General features: G+C 41.1%; 1 protein-coding gene across 3 annotated transcripts in view; it reads right to left on the minus strand.

Annotated features, from left to right (window-relative positions):
* Positions 1 to 18,179, minus strand: part of txndc16 (thioredoxin domain containing 16) — a 128,847-nt gene that overhangs the window by 13,101 nt on the left and 97,567 nt on the right. For all 3 annotated transcript variants that reach the window (XM_080202693.1, XM_080202692.1, XM_080202690.1), the window contains one exon: positions 9,788 to 9,926. In XM_080202693.1, the coding sequence (XP_080058819.1) occupies positions 9,788 to 9,926 (139 nt within the window). The remainder of the gene's footprint in view (positions 1 to 9,787; positions 9,927 to 18,179) is intronic.

An 18,179-nucleotide genomic window follows, 5' to 3' on the forward strand; every position in this document is an offset into this window, starting at 1 on the left:
TGGATGGTGAGGTCACATGTGAGTTCTGCAACAGGGAACTCATAAGGATGAGTGATAAAAGGAGGATGCAACCCAGATGATGGACAGGCTCATGTCACTGCCAAAGAGCAAGGAAGAGTTTGGCTCCAAAATGGCAGGGGGCATCATGCACAGCCTGCCCTCTCCATGCTCTATCTCCCTGTCATTTTGCAGACCGACAGCCATGCTGGGTCATGCTGTAGGAGAAATTGCAAACCAGAGCAAAGTAGTTATGATACAGTGCTGGGAGATGGCCAGTGTGGATGCTGAGGGCTAAAACTCCTGACATGCTTAGCGTTTCAGCACAAATGCTGAGTGAGGTAGGGCACAAGTCACGCATGGAAGATGGCAGAAAACAGTTTTCAAATGTCTAGAAGCATCACATACCTCACATACAAGTTACAGATAATACAAGCCAGTGGCACAGCCATTGTCCATCAGGTCACCAAATCCTCTGCCATCCCTGTATGGATGCATCAAGGTCCCCGTCAAATCCAATAACTCACGACAACAATTACAGAGACTCTAAAACAACATAAACGATTCCACATTTCCCTTCCTGCAAGTTAGGTGACTGGTCCTTTAAATAACCCTGACTTTGATGACTCTTTAAACTGAATTCATGTTATTTGATGAGTGATAAGCTAATACTTTGAGTGGACTTGAATGGACCAAGTTTTCAAATTGGACAGCAAATCAGCTGATGGGACACCAGTTCAGAGGCTTTAGGCATATAAAATAAAGTCTACATGACAGCAATTCTCAGCATGGCCCACTCTGACACTGCATCAGAAGCAACTGAAGGTTGCTATGGATCTTAATTACACACCCCAATTATTTTCAGGATTTGGTAATCCTAAAACACTTGACTGAGGTCAATTTAATAACACTTGCAAACGATGGACAAATGGCATATAATTATGCTTATGAGTAATGTAGCAAGACTGAATGTCATTTTATAAAATGTCACACTGTGAAAATCTGAAACTACTGCCTGCCCCTCTGGGTCATGCTGTAGGAGAAATTGCAAACCAGAGCAAAGTAGTTATGATACAGTGCTGGGAGATGGCCAGTGTGGATGGTGAGGGCTAGAACTCCTGACATGCTTAGCGTTTCAGCACAAATGCTGAGTGAGGTGGGGAACAAGTCACACACAGAAGTTGGCAAAAAACAGTTTTCACATGTCTGGAAGCATCACATACGTCACATAAAAGTTACAGATAATACAAGCCAGCCTGCACATTTCAAATGGTGTCCAAACTCCTATAAACATTCCTAATCTCAACATTTGCCTTCTGTGATTTCTATGAAAAATTGTCTCAAAGTGCTCTGCTTCATTTTATTAGCATGGCAAAAGAAGAACCTAAGGTCCAGGAATCTCTAAAATTACAAATGAATTACTATTAATGTGCTTTATATCATTGAGATAGACATGTGAGCAATGACGTAATCCATATTAGATAACAATGAAAGTGCCTTAGCAGCTCTACTCCATTACAGTTTACAGAATAATACCCTAATCTCCTTGCAACTTGGGGAGTCAGCCTAGATTATGCACTCTGCTGGAGTGTGGTTTAAACCTGCAACCTTCAGACTCCAAGGCAAGTCCTGTCATGGAAATAAGACTGACACTTACATAGTACATAGAACATTACAGCGCAGTACAGGCCCTTCGGCCCTCAATGTTGCGCCGACCAGTGGAACCAATCTAATGACTCTCTAACCTAAGCTATTCCAATATTACCCATATGCCTATCCAATGATCATTTGAATGCCCTTAAAGTTGGCAAGTCCACAACTGCTACAAGCAGGGCATTCCACACCCTTACTACCCTCTGAGTAAAGAAACTACCTCTGACATCCGTCCTATATTTATCACCCCTCAATTTAAAGCTATGTCCCCTCGTGTTAGCTATCACCATCTGAGGAAAAAGGCTCTCACTGTCCACCTTATCTAATCCTCTGATCATCTTGTATGCTTCAATTAGGTCACCTCTTAACCTGTTCTCTCTAACGAAAACAACCTCAAGTTCCTCAGCCTTTCCTCATAAGACCTTCTCACCATACCAGGCAACATCCTGGTAAACCTCCTCCGCACCCTTTCCAGTGCTTCCACATCCTTCTTATAATGCGGCGACCAGAACTGTACGCAATACTCCAAGTGCGGCCACACCAGAGTTTTGTACAGCTGCAACATGATCTCACGGTTCTGAAATTCAATCCCTCAACCAATAAAAGCTAACACACTGTACGCCTTCGTGACAACCTTATCAACCTGGGTGTCATCTTTCAGGGATCTATGCACATGTACACCAAAGTGTCTCTGCTCATTGACACTACCAAGAGTTCTTCCATTAGCCCAATACTCTGTAATCCTGTTACTCATTCCAAAGTGAATCACCTCACACTTTTCCGCATTAAACTCCATTTGCCACCTCTTAGCCCAGCTCTGCAGCTTATCTATGTCCCTCTGCAAACTGTAACATCCATCCTCACTGTCTAAAACTCCTCTGACTTTAGTGTCATACAGTACAGTGTATGTCATACTTGTACAGTGTTATGTTGTTGACAAGGTATCTTGTCAGTTGGTTTGTTCAACTGACGTCTTGTCTGAGAGCTCAAGGAGATATAAAAGTTCCTATGGCATTATTTCAGGGTAGGGTTGGAAGTTCTCTTTTTGCCTTAGCAAACTTTCCTCACTCAACCAACACCATCAAAACAATTCAATGTCAGGAAGCAGAGGTAGGTTTAAGTGATCTACGATTCTATGGCTGGACAATCTATAAGGAATAGAATTTAAGTGAGTTTAATTTAATGTTTTTGTGTAGGAAAGGGTACAACACTAGTTAGATTTATGTTAAACAAAGGTGTTTGCATGCAGGGGGCGGTTTTCGTTTCAATTCAAATTGTGCTGAGAGAATATGCAATTGGAAAAATAAACATGAGCATGGACAAAAGAATGAGATGTTGCCTAGCAAACAAAAGCCACTTTTAGAGAAAAGGCCTTTTTGAATTTAACTCTAACCAGAAGCCAGAATAGACGCAGTTTAGCTATGAAAGACAAAACATCTCTCACATATAATGAAGGGGCAAAAAGGCAAGTGCCAGAAATCTAAAGAACAGCTAGTTAAGAAAACTAGAGAAATGAAGAGAAGTTTCCAGGAAGTGCGAAGTTAAATGAATAGAGGAAACTGCCGCTGGGACAGAGTACGCTGTCACTGAGACTAAAAACAGAACTGGAAGTGCGAACCTGGGTGAAATTGGCCAGGGAAAAGTCAGACAACTAAGCTATTGTAGGTTTGGTATCCTTATTTCCAACCTTTGGAAACAACTGTATTTAGTTAAAGGCTGAGTGCCAGAGTTTTGTGTAGAAGTTTGGATGCATGTGGAAATACAAGATAAAAGAATACGGAGAGTTGGAAAACCTGGAGGCAGATCATTGCTAAAAGAGATGAGAAAGAATTGCTTGAAATGATAGCTAAAAAAACCTGGAGGTGGACCAGTGATGAAAACGACTGATGTAAAGCATTGATTGAATGAAAGAAAATTTTAAAGTATGTCTTTTTGAGAGTAGAATTTGGAAACAATTGGACAATCATCTGGGGGGAGTTTGAAAAATCAACAGGAGATTGATTGAGTGGCACTTGGTTTCAGAGTGGGGTGTTGCCATAGTAAGCTTGTTAGGGACTGTGTGTTTCTGAGAATATTATAGCATAAGAAATACTTTGTAACCTGTATGATCTGTAAAATCTGTGCATGTTTGTGACAATAAGTGGGAGTGAAGGAGTTTTGCCTTATAGTCACACTTTGTGTTTAATAAATGCTTTCTATTGTTGATAAAGGCTCATTGGTAACCTTGTGATACTACTCCTCCATTTCTTAAAAAAATTAAAAGTTAAGGTCTTTTGTGCCAGGGTTCCATTCTGGGATCTTCCTGTCCAGTTGTAACATTAACTGGGGTCATAATGTTAACATGTTATGGACCCATTTGCTGTTTGTGGATTCTGGTTATCATTCCCTACATAACAATGACTGCACAACACAGTGATTATACAGCACTTTGATATCCTGAGGCATTAAATAATTATATTTTTATTCTGAAGATAAAAGCAAAATACTGCGGATGCTGGAATCTGAAATAAAAACAGGAAATGCTGGAAAATCTCAGCAGGTCTGAGAATATCTGTGGAGAGAGAATAGGGCCAACATTTCAAGTCTAGATGACTCTTTATCAGTGCAGACGAAGGGTCATCCAGACTCAAAAGATTGGCTCTATTCTTTCTCCACAGGTACTGTCAGACCTGGTGAGATTTTCCAGCATTTTCAATATTTTTATCCTTGTTCCACAACCTGTTGATTTGAAAGCAAGAAAGTACCAACTGAACCAAAGCAACATTTCAATTTAATGATAATTTTTAATTATAATAATATTATCAGGATATTATTAAATTAAAAGAGTGCAGAAAGGATTTACTAGGGTGCTACCAGGACTTGATGGTTTGAATTATAAAGAGAGGCTGGATAGACTGGAACTTTTGCCTTTTGAGCGTTAAAGGCTTAGGGATGATCTTACAGAGGTCTATAAAATTATGAGGGGCTTAGATCAGCTAGAACATAGAACAGTACAGCACAGTACAGGCCCTTCAACCCTCGATGTTGTGCCGAGCTATATCCGAACCCAAGGTCAAGCTATCCCACTCCCTATCATTCTGGTGTGCTCCATGTGCCTATCCAATAACCGCTTGAAAGTTCCTAAAGTGTCCGGCCCCGCTATCACAGCAGGCAGTGCATTCCACACCCCAACCACTCTGAGTGAAGAATCTACCTCGGACATCCCTCCTATATCTCCCACCATGAACCTTAAATCATGACCCCTAGAAAACAGCTACATCCACCCAAGGAAACAGTCTTTGCACGCCCATTCCTTCTATCCCCCTCATCATCTTATAGACCTCTATTAAGTTGCCACTCATCCTCCTCCGTTCTAAAGAGAAAAGCCCCATCTCCCTCAACCTTTCCTCGTAAGACCTACCCTCCAAACCAGGCAGCATCCTGATAAATCTCCTCTGCACTTTCTCCAATGCTTCCACATCCTTCTTATAGTGAGGTGACCAGGACCGCACACAATATTCCAAATGTGGTCTCACCAAAGCCCTGTATAGCTGCAGTATAACCCCACGAGTCTTAAACTCAAATCCCCTCTTAATAAATGCTAACACACTATAAGCCTTCTTCACGGTTCTATCCACTTGAGTGGGAACCTTCAGAGATCTGTGGATACGACCCCCAAGATCTCTCTGTTCCTCCACATTCTTCAGAACCCTGCCGTTGACCCTGTAATCCACATTCAAGTTTGTCCTACCAAAATGAATCACCTCGCACTTGTTCGGGTTAAACTCCATCTGCCACTTTTCTGCCCAGCGCTGCGTCCTATCAATGTCTCTTTGCAGCCTGCAAGAGCCCTCCACCTCATCCATTACTCCACCAGTCTTGGTGTCATCAGCAAATTTACTAACCCACCCTTCAGCCTCCTCTTCCAATCACATTTAGCAGAGGACCTAGCACTGACCCCTGTGGTACACTGCTGGTAACTGGCCTCCAGTCTGAAAATTTTCCCTCCATCACCACCCTCTGTCTTCTATGACACAGCCAGTTACTTATCCAAATCGGCCAAATTTCCTTCTATCCCACATCTCCTTACTTTCTTCATGAGCCTACCATGAGAACCTTATCAAACGCCTTACTAAAGTCCACGTATACATCAACTGCTCTACCTTCACCTACACACTTAGTTACTTCCTCAAAGAATTCAATCAAATTTGAGAGGCAGGACTTACCCCTCCTGAAACCATGCTGACTGTTCTGGATTAAGCTGCATCTTTCCAAATGTTCATAAATCCTATCTCTCAGGGCCCTTTCCAATAACTTACTGACCACCGAAGTAAGACTAACTGGCCTATAATTACCAGGGTCATTCCTATTTCCTTTCTTGAAGAGAGGAACAACATTCGCCACTCTCCAGTCCTCTGGCACAATCTCCGTCTTTACACCTAACCTGCTGTTCAAGTCCTAAAGTGGCCGACAATGTGAGTGGAAGCCCTTCCACTCACATTGTCGGCCACTTTAGGACTTGAACAGCAGGTTAGGTGTAAAGATTCGCATTCTAATCAGTAATCTGTAAACTGTCTGTGCTTTATATGCTCTGTCTGAGGCTAGAACTCTCCATTCACCTGAAGAAGAGGGAAACCTCGAAAGCTAGTGAGTTTACTATCAAATAATCGGTTGGACTTAAACCTGGTGTTGTCAGACTTTTTACTGTGTTTACCCCAGTCCAACACCGGCATATCCACATCATGACAATCCCCGTAGACAGTGAAAACCCAAACATCAAAGCTAAAGGCTCCACAATCTCATCCCTTGCTTCCCAAAGTATCCTAGGATGTATTCCAACTGGCCCAGGGGACTTATCGACCCTCAGGTTTTTCAAAATTGCTAATACGCCTTCCCTCAGAACATCTACCTCCTATCAGCTATATCACACACTCATCCTCAAAAACATGGCCCCTCGCCTTAGTGAGCACTGAAGAGAAGTATTCATTCAACTCCTCTCCTATCTCCTCTGACTCCATGCACATTCCCACTACTATCCTTGACTGGCCCTAACCTCACTCTGGTCATTCTTTTATTTCTCACATAAGTGTAAAAAGCCTTGGGATTTTCCTTTATCCAATCTGTCAAGGACTTCTCATGCCCCCTCCGAGCTCTCCTAAGCCCTTTTCTTAAACTCATTCCTAGCTACTTTGTAACCCTCAAGAGACCCAACTGAACCTTGTTTTTTCATCCTTACATATGCTTCCTTTTTCCTCTTGACAATACATTCAATCTCCATTGTGAACCATGGTTTCCACACTTGGCCATTTCCTCCCTGCCTGACAGGGACATACCTATCAAGGACATGCCATATTTGCTCCTTGGACAAGCTCCACTTTTCATTTGTGCCCGTACCTGACAGTTTCTGTTCCCATCTTATGCTCCATAATTCTTGCCTAATTGCATCATAATTACCCCTGCCCCAATTACAAACCTTGCCCTGCCATGTGACCCTATCCCTCTCCATTGCAATAATGAAGGACACCGAATTGTGGTCACTATCTCCAAAGTGCTTTCCCACAAAAAACACTTGGTCCGATTCATTACCCAGTACCAAGTCCAATGTGGCCTCACCTCTTGTTGGCTTATCCATATATTGTGTCAGGAAACCCTCCTGCACATACTGTGCAAAAAGTGTCCCATCCGAACTATTCGGACTATAAAGGTTCCAATCAATATTTGGAAAGTTAAAGTCACCCATAACTACCCAGTGACCTCCACACCTATCCATAATCTGCTTTGCCATTTTCTCCTCCACATCTCTATTACTATTTGGGGGCCTCTAGAAGACTCCTAACAATGTGACCGATCCTTTCCTATTTCTAACTTCAGCCCATATTACCTCAGTAGGCATATCCCCCTCGAAATGCCTGTCAGCAGCCGTTAAACTATCCTTGATTAACAATGCTACTCCTCCACTCTTTTACCGCTTTCCCTACTCTTACTGAAACATCTATGCTCCGGAACTGCCAACAACCATTCCTGTCCCTGTTCTAACCATGTCTCTGTAATGGCGACAACATCATGGAGCCAAGTACCAATCCACGCTCCAAGTTCACCTACCTTATTCCTGATGCTCCTTGCATTGAAGGAGATACACTTCAACCCAACATCCTGTCTGCCTGGACGCTCCAGCTACCTTGATACCTTCCTCAGTACCTCACGGCCCTCAACACTGGCTTTTGGACTACAGGTCGTTTTCCTATCCCGCTGACAAATTAGTTTAAACCCCCCCCAAAGAGCCGTAGCAAATTTCCTACCCAGGATATTGGTGCCCCTCTGGTTCAGGTGCAAACCGTCCTATTTGTGCAGGTCCCACCTTCCCCAGAATGTGTTCCAATTATCCATGTAAATGAAATCCTCTCTCCTACACCATCCCTGCAGCCAAATGTTAATCTGCACTCTCTCCCTGTTCCTCAACTCACTAGCATGTGGCACCAGCAACAAACCAGAGATGACAACATGCTTCGTCCTGGCTCTCAGTTTCCATCTTAGCTCCCTAAATTCCTGTTTTAAATCCCCATTCCTTCTCCTACCTATGTCGTTGGTACCGATGTGCATCACGACCTGCGATTGATCCCCCTCCCTCTTAAGGATCTTGAAAACACGGTCCGAGACGTCACGGACCCTTGCATCCGGGAGGCAACATTCCATCTGTGAGTCTCTCTTGCTGCCGCAGAACCTCCTATCTGTCCCTCCAATCATCGGGTCCCCAACTACTATTGCTCTCCTGCTCTTCCCCTTTCCCTTCTGAGGCACAGGGACGGACTCAGTGCTGGAAATCTGGTCACCCTGGCTTACCACTGGTAGTCGTCCCCCTCAACAGTATCCAACACGGTATACTTGTTGCTGAGGGGAACGACCACAGGGCTCCCCGCACTGGCTTTCTCCCAGCCCCTCTCACTGTCACCCATCTATTTTCATTCTTTGGAGTATCCAAATCCCTGAAGCTTTTACCTATGATCACCTCTGCCTCCCGAATGATCTAAAGTTCATCCAGCTCCAGCTCCAGTTCCCTAATGCGGTTTTTGAGGATCAGATGGGTGCACTTCCCACAGGTGAAATCACTGACAGTATCCCTCACCTCAAACATTCTGCAGGAAGAACATTGCACTGCCTTTCCTGCCATTCCCTTGAGATAAAAACAAAGATCTTGCCTGATATTCCCTCACCCCGCCTTAGGTTAGAGGAATAAGCTAAAAACAAAAAGAAAGCTTACCTGCTCTCACTCCAAGTCTTTTTTTTTAGGTTAGAGGAGGGTGGGAGACTCTAGACATATAGAATCTCGGGTTTCCGCCCCGTTCAAATTTATTGGGCAAAAAAAACCTTACCATGCGTCACTGGGGCCTACTTCCAGTTTTACACTCCTCCTGGCTGCCTTAGAGAGAAAAAAACTCCAAATAAAAAGTAAGGTAAAAATCCCTCTTACTTACTAGCTCTCTTCACTGAATCACCACCACTCCAACTACTCCTCTGGAACAATGAGGTCGTACCCTCTAAGGTAAGTATCTTTTAAAGGAAAAAAACCTTCCCAGGTCTCACTGGGGTCTACTTCCGGTTTTAGACATCTGGCTGCCTTAGAAACAAAAACTCTGAAAAAAGAAGTAAAGTAAAAATCCCTCTTACTTACTAGTTCTCTTCACTGAATCACCACTCCAACTGCTCCTCTGGAACAATATCTTTTCCCAAAGGTAGGGGCATGTAAAACTAGAGGGCATAAGTTTAAGTTGAGAGGGGAGATATACAAAAAAGTCCAGTGGGGCAATTTTTTCACACAAAGGATGGTGAGTGTCTGCAGCAAGCTGCCAGAGGTAATAATGGAGGCTGTTACAATTTTGTCTTTTATAAAGCATTTAGACAGTCACATGAGTAAGCTGACTATTAAGGGATATGGGCCAAATATAGGCAATTGGGACTAGCTTGATCACTAAAAAAAAGGGCAACATGGACAAGTTGGACTGGAGGACCTGTTTCCATGCTATAAACCTCTATGACTCTATAATCAAAAATTAATAATTCAATGTCAATGAGTATACATTACAAACTATTTTAAGAAAGCATTAGTAATGAGAACATCAGAAGTGATGTTAATATGTCTAAATGCTAGCAAACTACTTACAAACTTTTCCAACATGGCACTCTTGACTGCAGATACAATGTCTTCTGTGCTCAAACTATCAAGGTGAATACCATCGACGTGAGATTCTTCCTTCCTAATGAACACCAGAGCTGGTAAAGCCACACCAAATTTTTGAGACCTGAATGAAAATGCAACATTTGAAATGACGGATTAAAACAAAGAACTACTTGTTAAAACACGTAACAAATTGAAAAAATAACTTCTACTTCAAAGTAAAATTAAATCTTTCTGAAAGATTTCACATTCCAGCTTGCATTTAACAACACAGAAAGACACAATTAATCGATACAACATTTTTTGAGAATGTATACACGTATGTTGCAGAAATTATACAATCACAAGAAACTTTACTGTAAGATGCGTAACAAAACTATGTTTTATGATACTGTTTAGACAGAATCCATAAAAACATTTTTTTTGCAGAGCTTACTACGCTCTATTGGTAAATCATTGGCCAAGTTTCAGACGCATCACATAACATTAACTTCGTTTTGAACAACGTGACATTCTAATTCTTTAGAAGTGCAGGCTGGATAATAAACTGTTGAATTTGCATTTCTAGATGCTATTTGGATAGTTGATTTTTCAAGAAGACATTTGCAGATTACAATATTCTGTGGTACTGCCATTCTGTGCCAAAGAGCAACAGCAACTGATTCATTGCAACAAGCACTAAATTACCTCCGTCTCCCATTCCATTCAGGCAAAAAGAGAGTGTTAAGTGAGATGTTGCAAGCCCAGGCAAGTCATGGGGGTTACAAGTAGTGTGACATGAACCCAAGATCCCGGTTGAGGCTGTCTTCATGTGTGCAGAACTTGACTCTGCTCAACGACTCTGCATTGTCATGTGTTGTGAAGGCCACCTTGGAGAACGTTCTCCAAGGCAGCCTTCACGGCACACGACAGCACACATTCACTGAGCAGAGACTGATAGCCAAGTTCTGCACACTTGAGGATGGCTTCAACCGGGATCTTGGATTCACGTCACACTATCTGTAACCCCCATGACTTGCCTGGGCTTGCAACACCTCACTTACTGTCCTGTCTGGAGACAATACACATCTCTTTAACCTATGCTTAATGCTATCTCCACTCACCGTGTCTGCACCTTTAAGACTTCATTAGCTATAAAGACTCGCATTCTAATCAGTATTCTGTAAATGGAGTCTGTGCCTTTATATACCCTGTCTGTGATCAGAACTCTCCACTCACCTTATGAAGGGGCAGAGCCCCAGAAGCTAGTGGCATTTGCTACCAAATAAACCTGTTGGACTTTAACCTGGAGTTGTGAAATTTCTTACTGTGTTTACCCCAGTCCAATGCCAGCATCTTCACATCAACATTAATCATGCATAAACATCTTGTTGACACTTAGTTAAATGTAAGAATGCACATTATAACCAGTACTCACTGCACAACACCCATCCCCAGCTTCTCACAAACATCACTCCTGACTAACAAAAACAGAAAAGCTGGTTGAAACTATCTGTGTAGCACTTCACTTACATGGTGGTCTACTGAACCCACCTGCTGCCTGTTTTCCATCTTGGTGCTCCCTTTGGATCAACCTTCCCTAGCATCTTCTACTAACAGACAAGGAATAGGATACACAGGAAGTCACTAACAAATTCCTTGTGGCAAACCCCCATCTGTGAAATGAAAGACTTTGAACAACCATGCAAGAATGGTCCGAACTAACTAGGTTCAGGACAGGTCAGGGCCCCTGTGCAACTAACCTCCACTGCTTGCACCTCAGTAAAACACTTTACGCCCTTGCGGAAAGGCACAAGCAATATACTACTGAGGAGTGTCCCCTCTACAGACACAGTTGGCAGACTAATCACCTTAAACTCAGCAAATGAGGAGGCTATCACTTGGCTTTTGCGAATAGCATGCACTAAAAACACAATAATAAACACCACTGACTGCTGGTCTCAAGACAGCCCAGCAGAAGGTAACAATAAGCTCAGCGGATAGGAAATATCAGAAAGACAAATAAAAATAACTAAAATGGTGAACTTGGAATAGTATTTTGCAGGTTACCTAGCTGGATCAGAGAGCATAAATTTAAATTTGTGAAAAGTTAATTTAAAGCAAATATCATTAAAAAAACTATATGATCAAAGCAATAAGTGGAATTGTTTTTCAGGCTGTGTATTAGAGACTAAAACTTTAAGGGTCACCAAATAAAGTCCAAAAGTAGGTTGGGGAAGTTAGGGTAATAAAGTGATAATTTTCAAATGGTTTTATTGTTCCTGATTTTACTTCTCAAAGAAACTGAGGAACACAGCATTAATATTTCTATTTTCAATGTTTATGATTAAATGAGTAGAAAAGTTAGCAAAATACCAGCAACAGTTTCAAAACTCAATTCTGGAATTTGTTTTGATTCTTCTAACCCTTTATCCATTAAAATGACTCAAAAATGTATTGAAATAGTTCCATGCCAAGTTGATGATATTCCTTGGATTAAATGCTAAAAACACTGCCAAAGGCACTTATTAAAACAGATCAAAGGACACCAACTGAACTACAGAACAGCCATACACTATGTATGAAACACTATTTGAAGTCCTTGGGCTGGATTTTCAGAGTCAGGCTGACTCCAGAGGAAAAATAACAAATGGAAACCAATTTCGAAATTCCCACCCCATTACCAGCAATATTTGGGAAAAGGATGAGAATAACAAGCCTGCACCCTGCACTCCCAACTTGGGTGCCAAGTGACCTCCAGCATTTTCACAATTCATAATCAATTCAAAAGTGTTCCTCAGCAAACTATATGACAATAAAGCCTAATCCTTTACTCAATTGTTTACATGCACATGCATATTTCTAGTCAGGGCCATTATAAAGTGAACCTTTATAGCCAATGGTCACAAATCTACTACAATCTTGACTGAGATCAGACAGTTCAACACTGACTGACTGATGACTGAAACCTGCATCTTTGAGTCTGTACAGCTCAAATATGCAGTGGATGAATGTTCTAAGTAAGCGGGGAGCTCTGTATTTTGTTTTACATGTACAAGAACAAAAAGTACTCAAAGGTTATTAAGTGAATCAAAGTTTATTTGTTTGGTACCCTTACTCTCCCATTGTATCAAATTTATATTTCAGCCAACAATTCAAACGCTTCCATCACCATGCTTGGGTACATCTTCACCAGCAGCACAAATCATTAGAAGTGGTAACACAATGGCATACAGTTTGGTGTACACGTTGACTACCACTTGGAAGAAACATTGAAGATGAAAAGAGCACAGAATGTACTCTGGGTGAGGGACTTCAATGTATGTCACCAAGACAGGCTATGTAGCACCAAGTCCTGAGGAATATTTCTTCCAAACTGGACAGATGATGAAAGAACCAATGTTAAGGGGAAAAATGTTAATTTAACCTAATTCTCACCAATCGACATGTTGCAGACATTTCCGTCCATGACAGTGGCTATTACACAGTCCTTGTGGAGACAAAGTACTGAGGACATCCTTCATTGTATTATGTGTCACTACTATTGTGCTAGATGGGACAGACGTAGAACAATCAAGCCATTTAAAACCGGATATCCATGAGGAACTGTGAACCATCAACAACTGTGGAATTATATTCAACCTTATTACCTGGCATATCCTTGACTCTACAATTATCATCAAGCTCAGGGGAGGAATCCTGGTTCAATGAGAAGTGCAGAAGGTCATGCCAGGAACAGCATTAGGCTGAAAAGTACCACCAAACTGGTGAATCTACAAGACAGCTGTACATGTCTGCTAAACAGCACAAGCAGCAGACCATGGTAAGAGCTAAGCAATCACATAATACTCCCACTCACCACTTCCCATTCCTGAACCCACACTGAGAACGAGGGCTCTAGAGATGATCAGCGAGACTAAAGGAGCAGCTTTGACAGTTATTTTTTAAAAAATGGACTATAAATGCTCCAGCTAGAAACTTCTACACAATCAGGCCTCGCAGTTTCATAATCCAGAGCTCTGACATTGAATCTGATCTGGATCTAGAACCAGTAATCAGGTTCATGGAAGTGGTGAGAGGGGGAGCCAGGAAGTGGAATGTTTGGTAAGAGGGAGAGTCAGGAACAGGGAGAGGCCGCAATTCAAAGAGTCAGAGAGAGGTCAGAGATCAGGCAGGACAGGTTTGGGAGGAGGTTAAAGGTCGGGTCTAGGGAGAGCTTGCAAGTAGGAGAATTAGGGTGCGAGAGGTTGCTCCAAAATGGCGCCAATCAGGTCACGCAGAAAGTTACCTTAAAATGAATCTTGTGATACTCAATGAGATTACAGGCCCCATTAACCTATTAAAGCAACAGTCATGCCCACTTGCAATTAGGTCTGGGCAAAATTCAGGCTTGGGCTGCTTTGTGAAAAGTAACAATCTTACAAATGTACAAAGCAAAAGTCATCTCCACAAGGGTGAATCTAACCATCTCCCCATCACATTGAATGGCAATACCATCACTGATTTCCTCTCCACTGACATCCTGAGGGTCATCACAGTTCAGCGTTCAACTGTCCTCTTCCCCTTAGTCACACTGTTAAGCCACATGCCCCATAATTTCCATTTATTTCAAGCTTCCTTCTGTCTATCTGCAATAATTTCCCTCACAATATTCCTTACATCAATGAATGTAAGCTAAAGATGAACTTGACTGCGTAGTTAAGCTCAATACAGCGGTGATCAAGAGTATTGAAGCGAACTGTGATTAATCATTTTCTGTACTAAAAACACAATCTGATTTAACTACAGGAAATAGGAGCAGGTGTTGGTCTTCATCCCTCAACCTTGCTCTGCCATTCAATCAGATCAGGGTGTCCAGCCTTTTCATTGGTTGGGAGGGGGGAGGGGGAATCTTTCAAATTTTTTTCCCACTCAGGAGCCAATGAGCAAATTTCAGAAAAATTAAATTTGGCATGACGAGACATTAATTTCTTTCTTAAAGTTGACATACAAATAAAATACATTGCTGAGCAAAAAAAATTCAAAATAATAAATCAATCATTTCAAAAAATAAGTACTAAATAAAGGTGAGTACGAAAGGTTGAGAGTGTGTGTCTAGCTCACTCTGAGTCTCAGATGCTCAGGCACATGAGAGTGATTCAGAGTGCATGTTGACCTCACACACATTATAAGAATGGTCAGTCTTGTATTTGGATGGGCAATAATAGTACACATTAGGTCAGTCAGGTATCTGGATTGAATGTTTTCAATAAAAATGATTTTAGTAGTTCGTAGGGTTGAGTGCTCAACACCCCAGTTTTGCTAAGACAAACTGAATCGTGCAGTAACAGGTTTTTCATTGACAATCCACCTATTGTACAGTTCAGGACATTATCCACATGTAAACCCTCCCTCCCTCACTCTCCCACCCATAACCTCAGGCATTCACCATTACTCACCCATTTACTGACATTCACACACCAAATCAACAAGGGAAGTGGTGCGATGAGAGAAGAGAAACAGGAGTGGGATCTGAGCCTTAAATCCACCCAAATGTGGATTCACTCTAAGGGCCAAGAGATGGCTGTGAGGGCCTGAGGAATGGGGTGCAAGTTAGGGGAAAATGGATAGAAAATAGAGGAATCAGCAAGAGGCTGGGATAAATGGTGAGGGCCATGGAAAGCGGGGAGAGAGTGTAGGGAAAGCAACCAGAGCCGGTGAGCAGCAAACACGGGAGAAAAACAGACTGTGTTTGAAGAAACAGCCCCTTGCAAAAATCTTCAATTTCACTGACTGGTCTTACTGGCATTTAGATCAGTGCAGCCACATAAAGGGACTTCACAGTCCACAATGTGGCCAGTAGGTCACCACTTAGACACCCTGAATTAGATCATGGTTGATCTTCTGCTATTTCGCTGCACTATTCGCATATTCCATGATTGCTTTAACATCTGGAAATCTTGATCTCTATCTTGGATATGACTTCCACAGCCTCTGGGGTAGAGATTTCCAAGATTCGCCATCCTCTGAGTAAAGAAATTCTTCTTCATCTCAGTCCTAAATGGTCTTCCTCTTATTCTGAGACTGTCCCTGGTTATAGACCTCCCCACAGCGAGGGGAAACATTCCCTGTTTCTATCCTGTTTAACCCTGTAAGAATTTTGTACGCTTCAATGAGATCACCCATCATTCTTCTGAACTCTGCAGTGCATAGGCCCAGTCTCCTCATAGGACAATCAAATGCTACTGATAATGACTTTGATCACTATAAATACCATAAGATCTATTAATATTGTTAAAGGTTTTGCGTATAGCACATAATTCCTGTAACATTTTTTATAACACCAGTTTCATAGGACTTTTGAATCAGACAGATGTACTGTAATCTTTTCCAGCCACTCTATGCTATCTTATTTCTAAGCAATCAGTCATAAGAAAGCAAGACAAGAAGAGATAATGCAGGCCCTGAAGGTCAGTCCCTCCATGAAACATACTAGCTGGCTTTATCCACTTACTGTATTTATTGGAGAAGATACTTGACCAATGAAACAAGCTCCAACAAAATAAACTCAGTAAAATTTCTCCCTGCCCCCATCAAAACCAATTAACAAAACATGAATATTCCTGCTCGTAGTGCAAGGACGAATGTGTTCCTTAGAGAATGTAATAACATATCTTTATCCTTATCCTTTTAACATCTATATTATTCTTGGACAGATATCTAGAAGTTGTTTTTGTTTAAATTCACACAGTGCTAACCACTTTTGCCAAAGTCACAGATCAACTAACTGGGGAAGATGTATTTCCAATATTCTTTGAAGTCTTTTAATCTTACAATCATTTTGTCTACTTATGCAATCATAGTTCAAGTTTGTAGAAACTGACTTTCACGTACATTTAACCATGTCTTTCATAATCCTACATATTATGAAATATAGATTTCATAATCTCGATTTCCTTTTCTTCAATAAATACAAGGACAGTTCTCTGAATTTTGCTCCATGTTTTAAACAATTTTGCTTTGGATACAATTGGTAATTCAGATCAAACTGCACTCAAAATAGTGGTAATTTTCAAAAATTAAAATTGTAATTCAAGTTTTCATTCAAGTTCATTTATATGTAAAACAAAAATGTTCCTGAACCGGAACAGTATTTTTCTTTAAAAACATTCTTGCTATATTTAAAAATGGTAACCTGGTGCAGTTTTATTAATACAGTTGAAAATGAGATCACAAAAAATTAGTAGTCTGAATGAGTGTCTAATTCAGCATCTGTAAGTAGCCTGATTTTAATAACTGAAAAGGGCTTTGAAAACTTTACAGAATCAGTTACAAGTTTCATTTGTGTAATCAGTTTCTTACATCAAAATGAAAGCTGAATTTTAAGAGCTTGCGCAAAGTTTGCAGAAACTTGCCATAATAATTTATTTGATTGTGGGGTGGCCAGTTTGTGGATGGGGCACAATGATTTTTGAATCAGTGCAAAGCATTGCAGAAACTTGATTTGTACTTGAAGTACTGTAATTTTTTTGGTTGATTTTGGATGAATTGCATTGGAAATATCAGCACATTCCAGTGGAAACTCTACACCGCCAATTCACTGGATCATCCCTGCCTTGCATCTTTGAACTGGTTTGAAGGTAGGGTGCCCAAAACATTACATGGTTTTAAATGCGACCTGATCAATGACAGGTACTGGAGTTCAAATGATTTATTTTATCAAATACACCACAGGCATGTTCAACCTCATTAACAGATTCATACTGGCTGGGTATTTAACCTAGCAATCGCATTCAATTTTCTCCCCTTTTCATTGATTGCCAATGGATGCCTATCCATTATGTGCCAAGTTTTCTGTTCTGATATGCACTGTTCATTTTTAAACATCTTGTTAAATTATTTGGAACCATCAACAGATTTCCATACTTATCCTTAAAAGAAGCGAGAATAACAGAGACTCAGGATAGGTCACTGGGAAAGGTGATTTAGACACAGGCTCTGCCTCCATAGCTAAGTCAATTCCCAACGTTGGTTGGTCATTGAAAATTAATTCCATGAGCCCTAATCTTCAAAAGCCTCATAGAGCTTTATCAAATAACTTGTCAAATCCAGGTGAAGTATAGGGATTGAACACTCCTGATTTAATACTTCTGTTATATCCACAAATACTCACAGTAAAAACTGAGACTTTATTATTGTTTCTTATACCATGTTAACTACTTATAACAAGTCTGCTATTTATATAAACATTGATAACACCCTGTATAACGTCATCTAACAATTTTCACAACACCTATATTATTAACTGAACCGTAACTTGCAGATTCAGTTTTAAAGTTTTGAACACAATAATAAATCCACTATCTGCCAGTCTTTATGCAAATCTAGTAAAAAGAAACATTGCAGTAAAGTAGACCTG

The sequence above is a fragment of the Carcharhinus amblyrhynchos genome, chromosome 14 (genome assembly GCF_965287045.1).
Source record: "Carcharhinus amblyrhynchos chromosome 14, sCarAmb.v2.hapA, whole genome shotgun sequence".
Classification (NCBI taxonomy): Eukaryota; Metazoa; Chordata; class Chondrichthyes; order Carcharhiniformes; family Carcharhinidae; genus Carcharhinus; species Carcharhinus amblyrhynchos.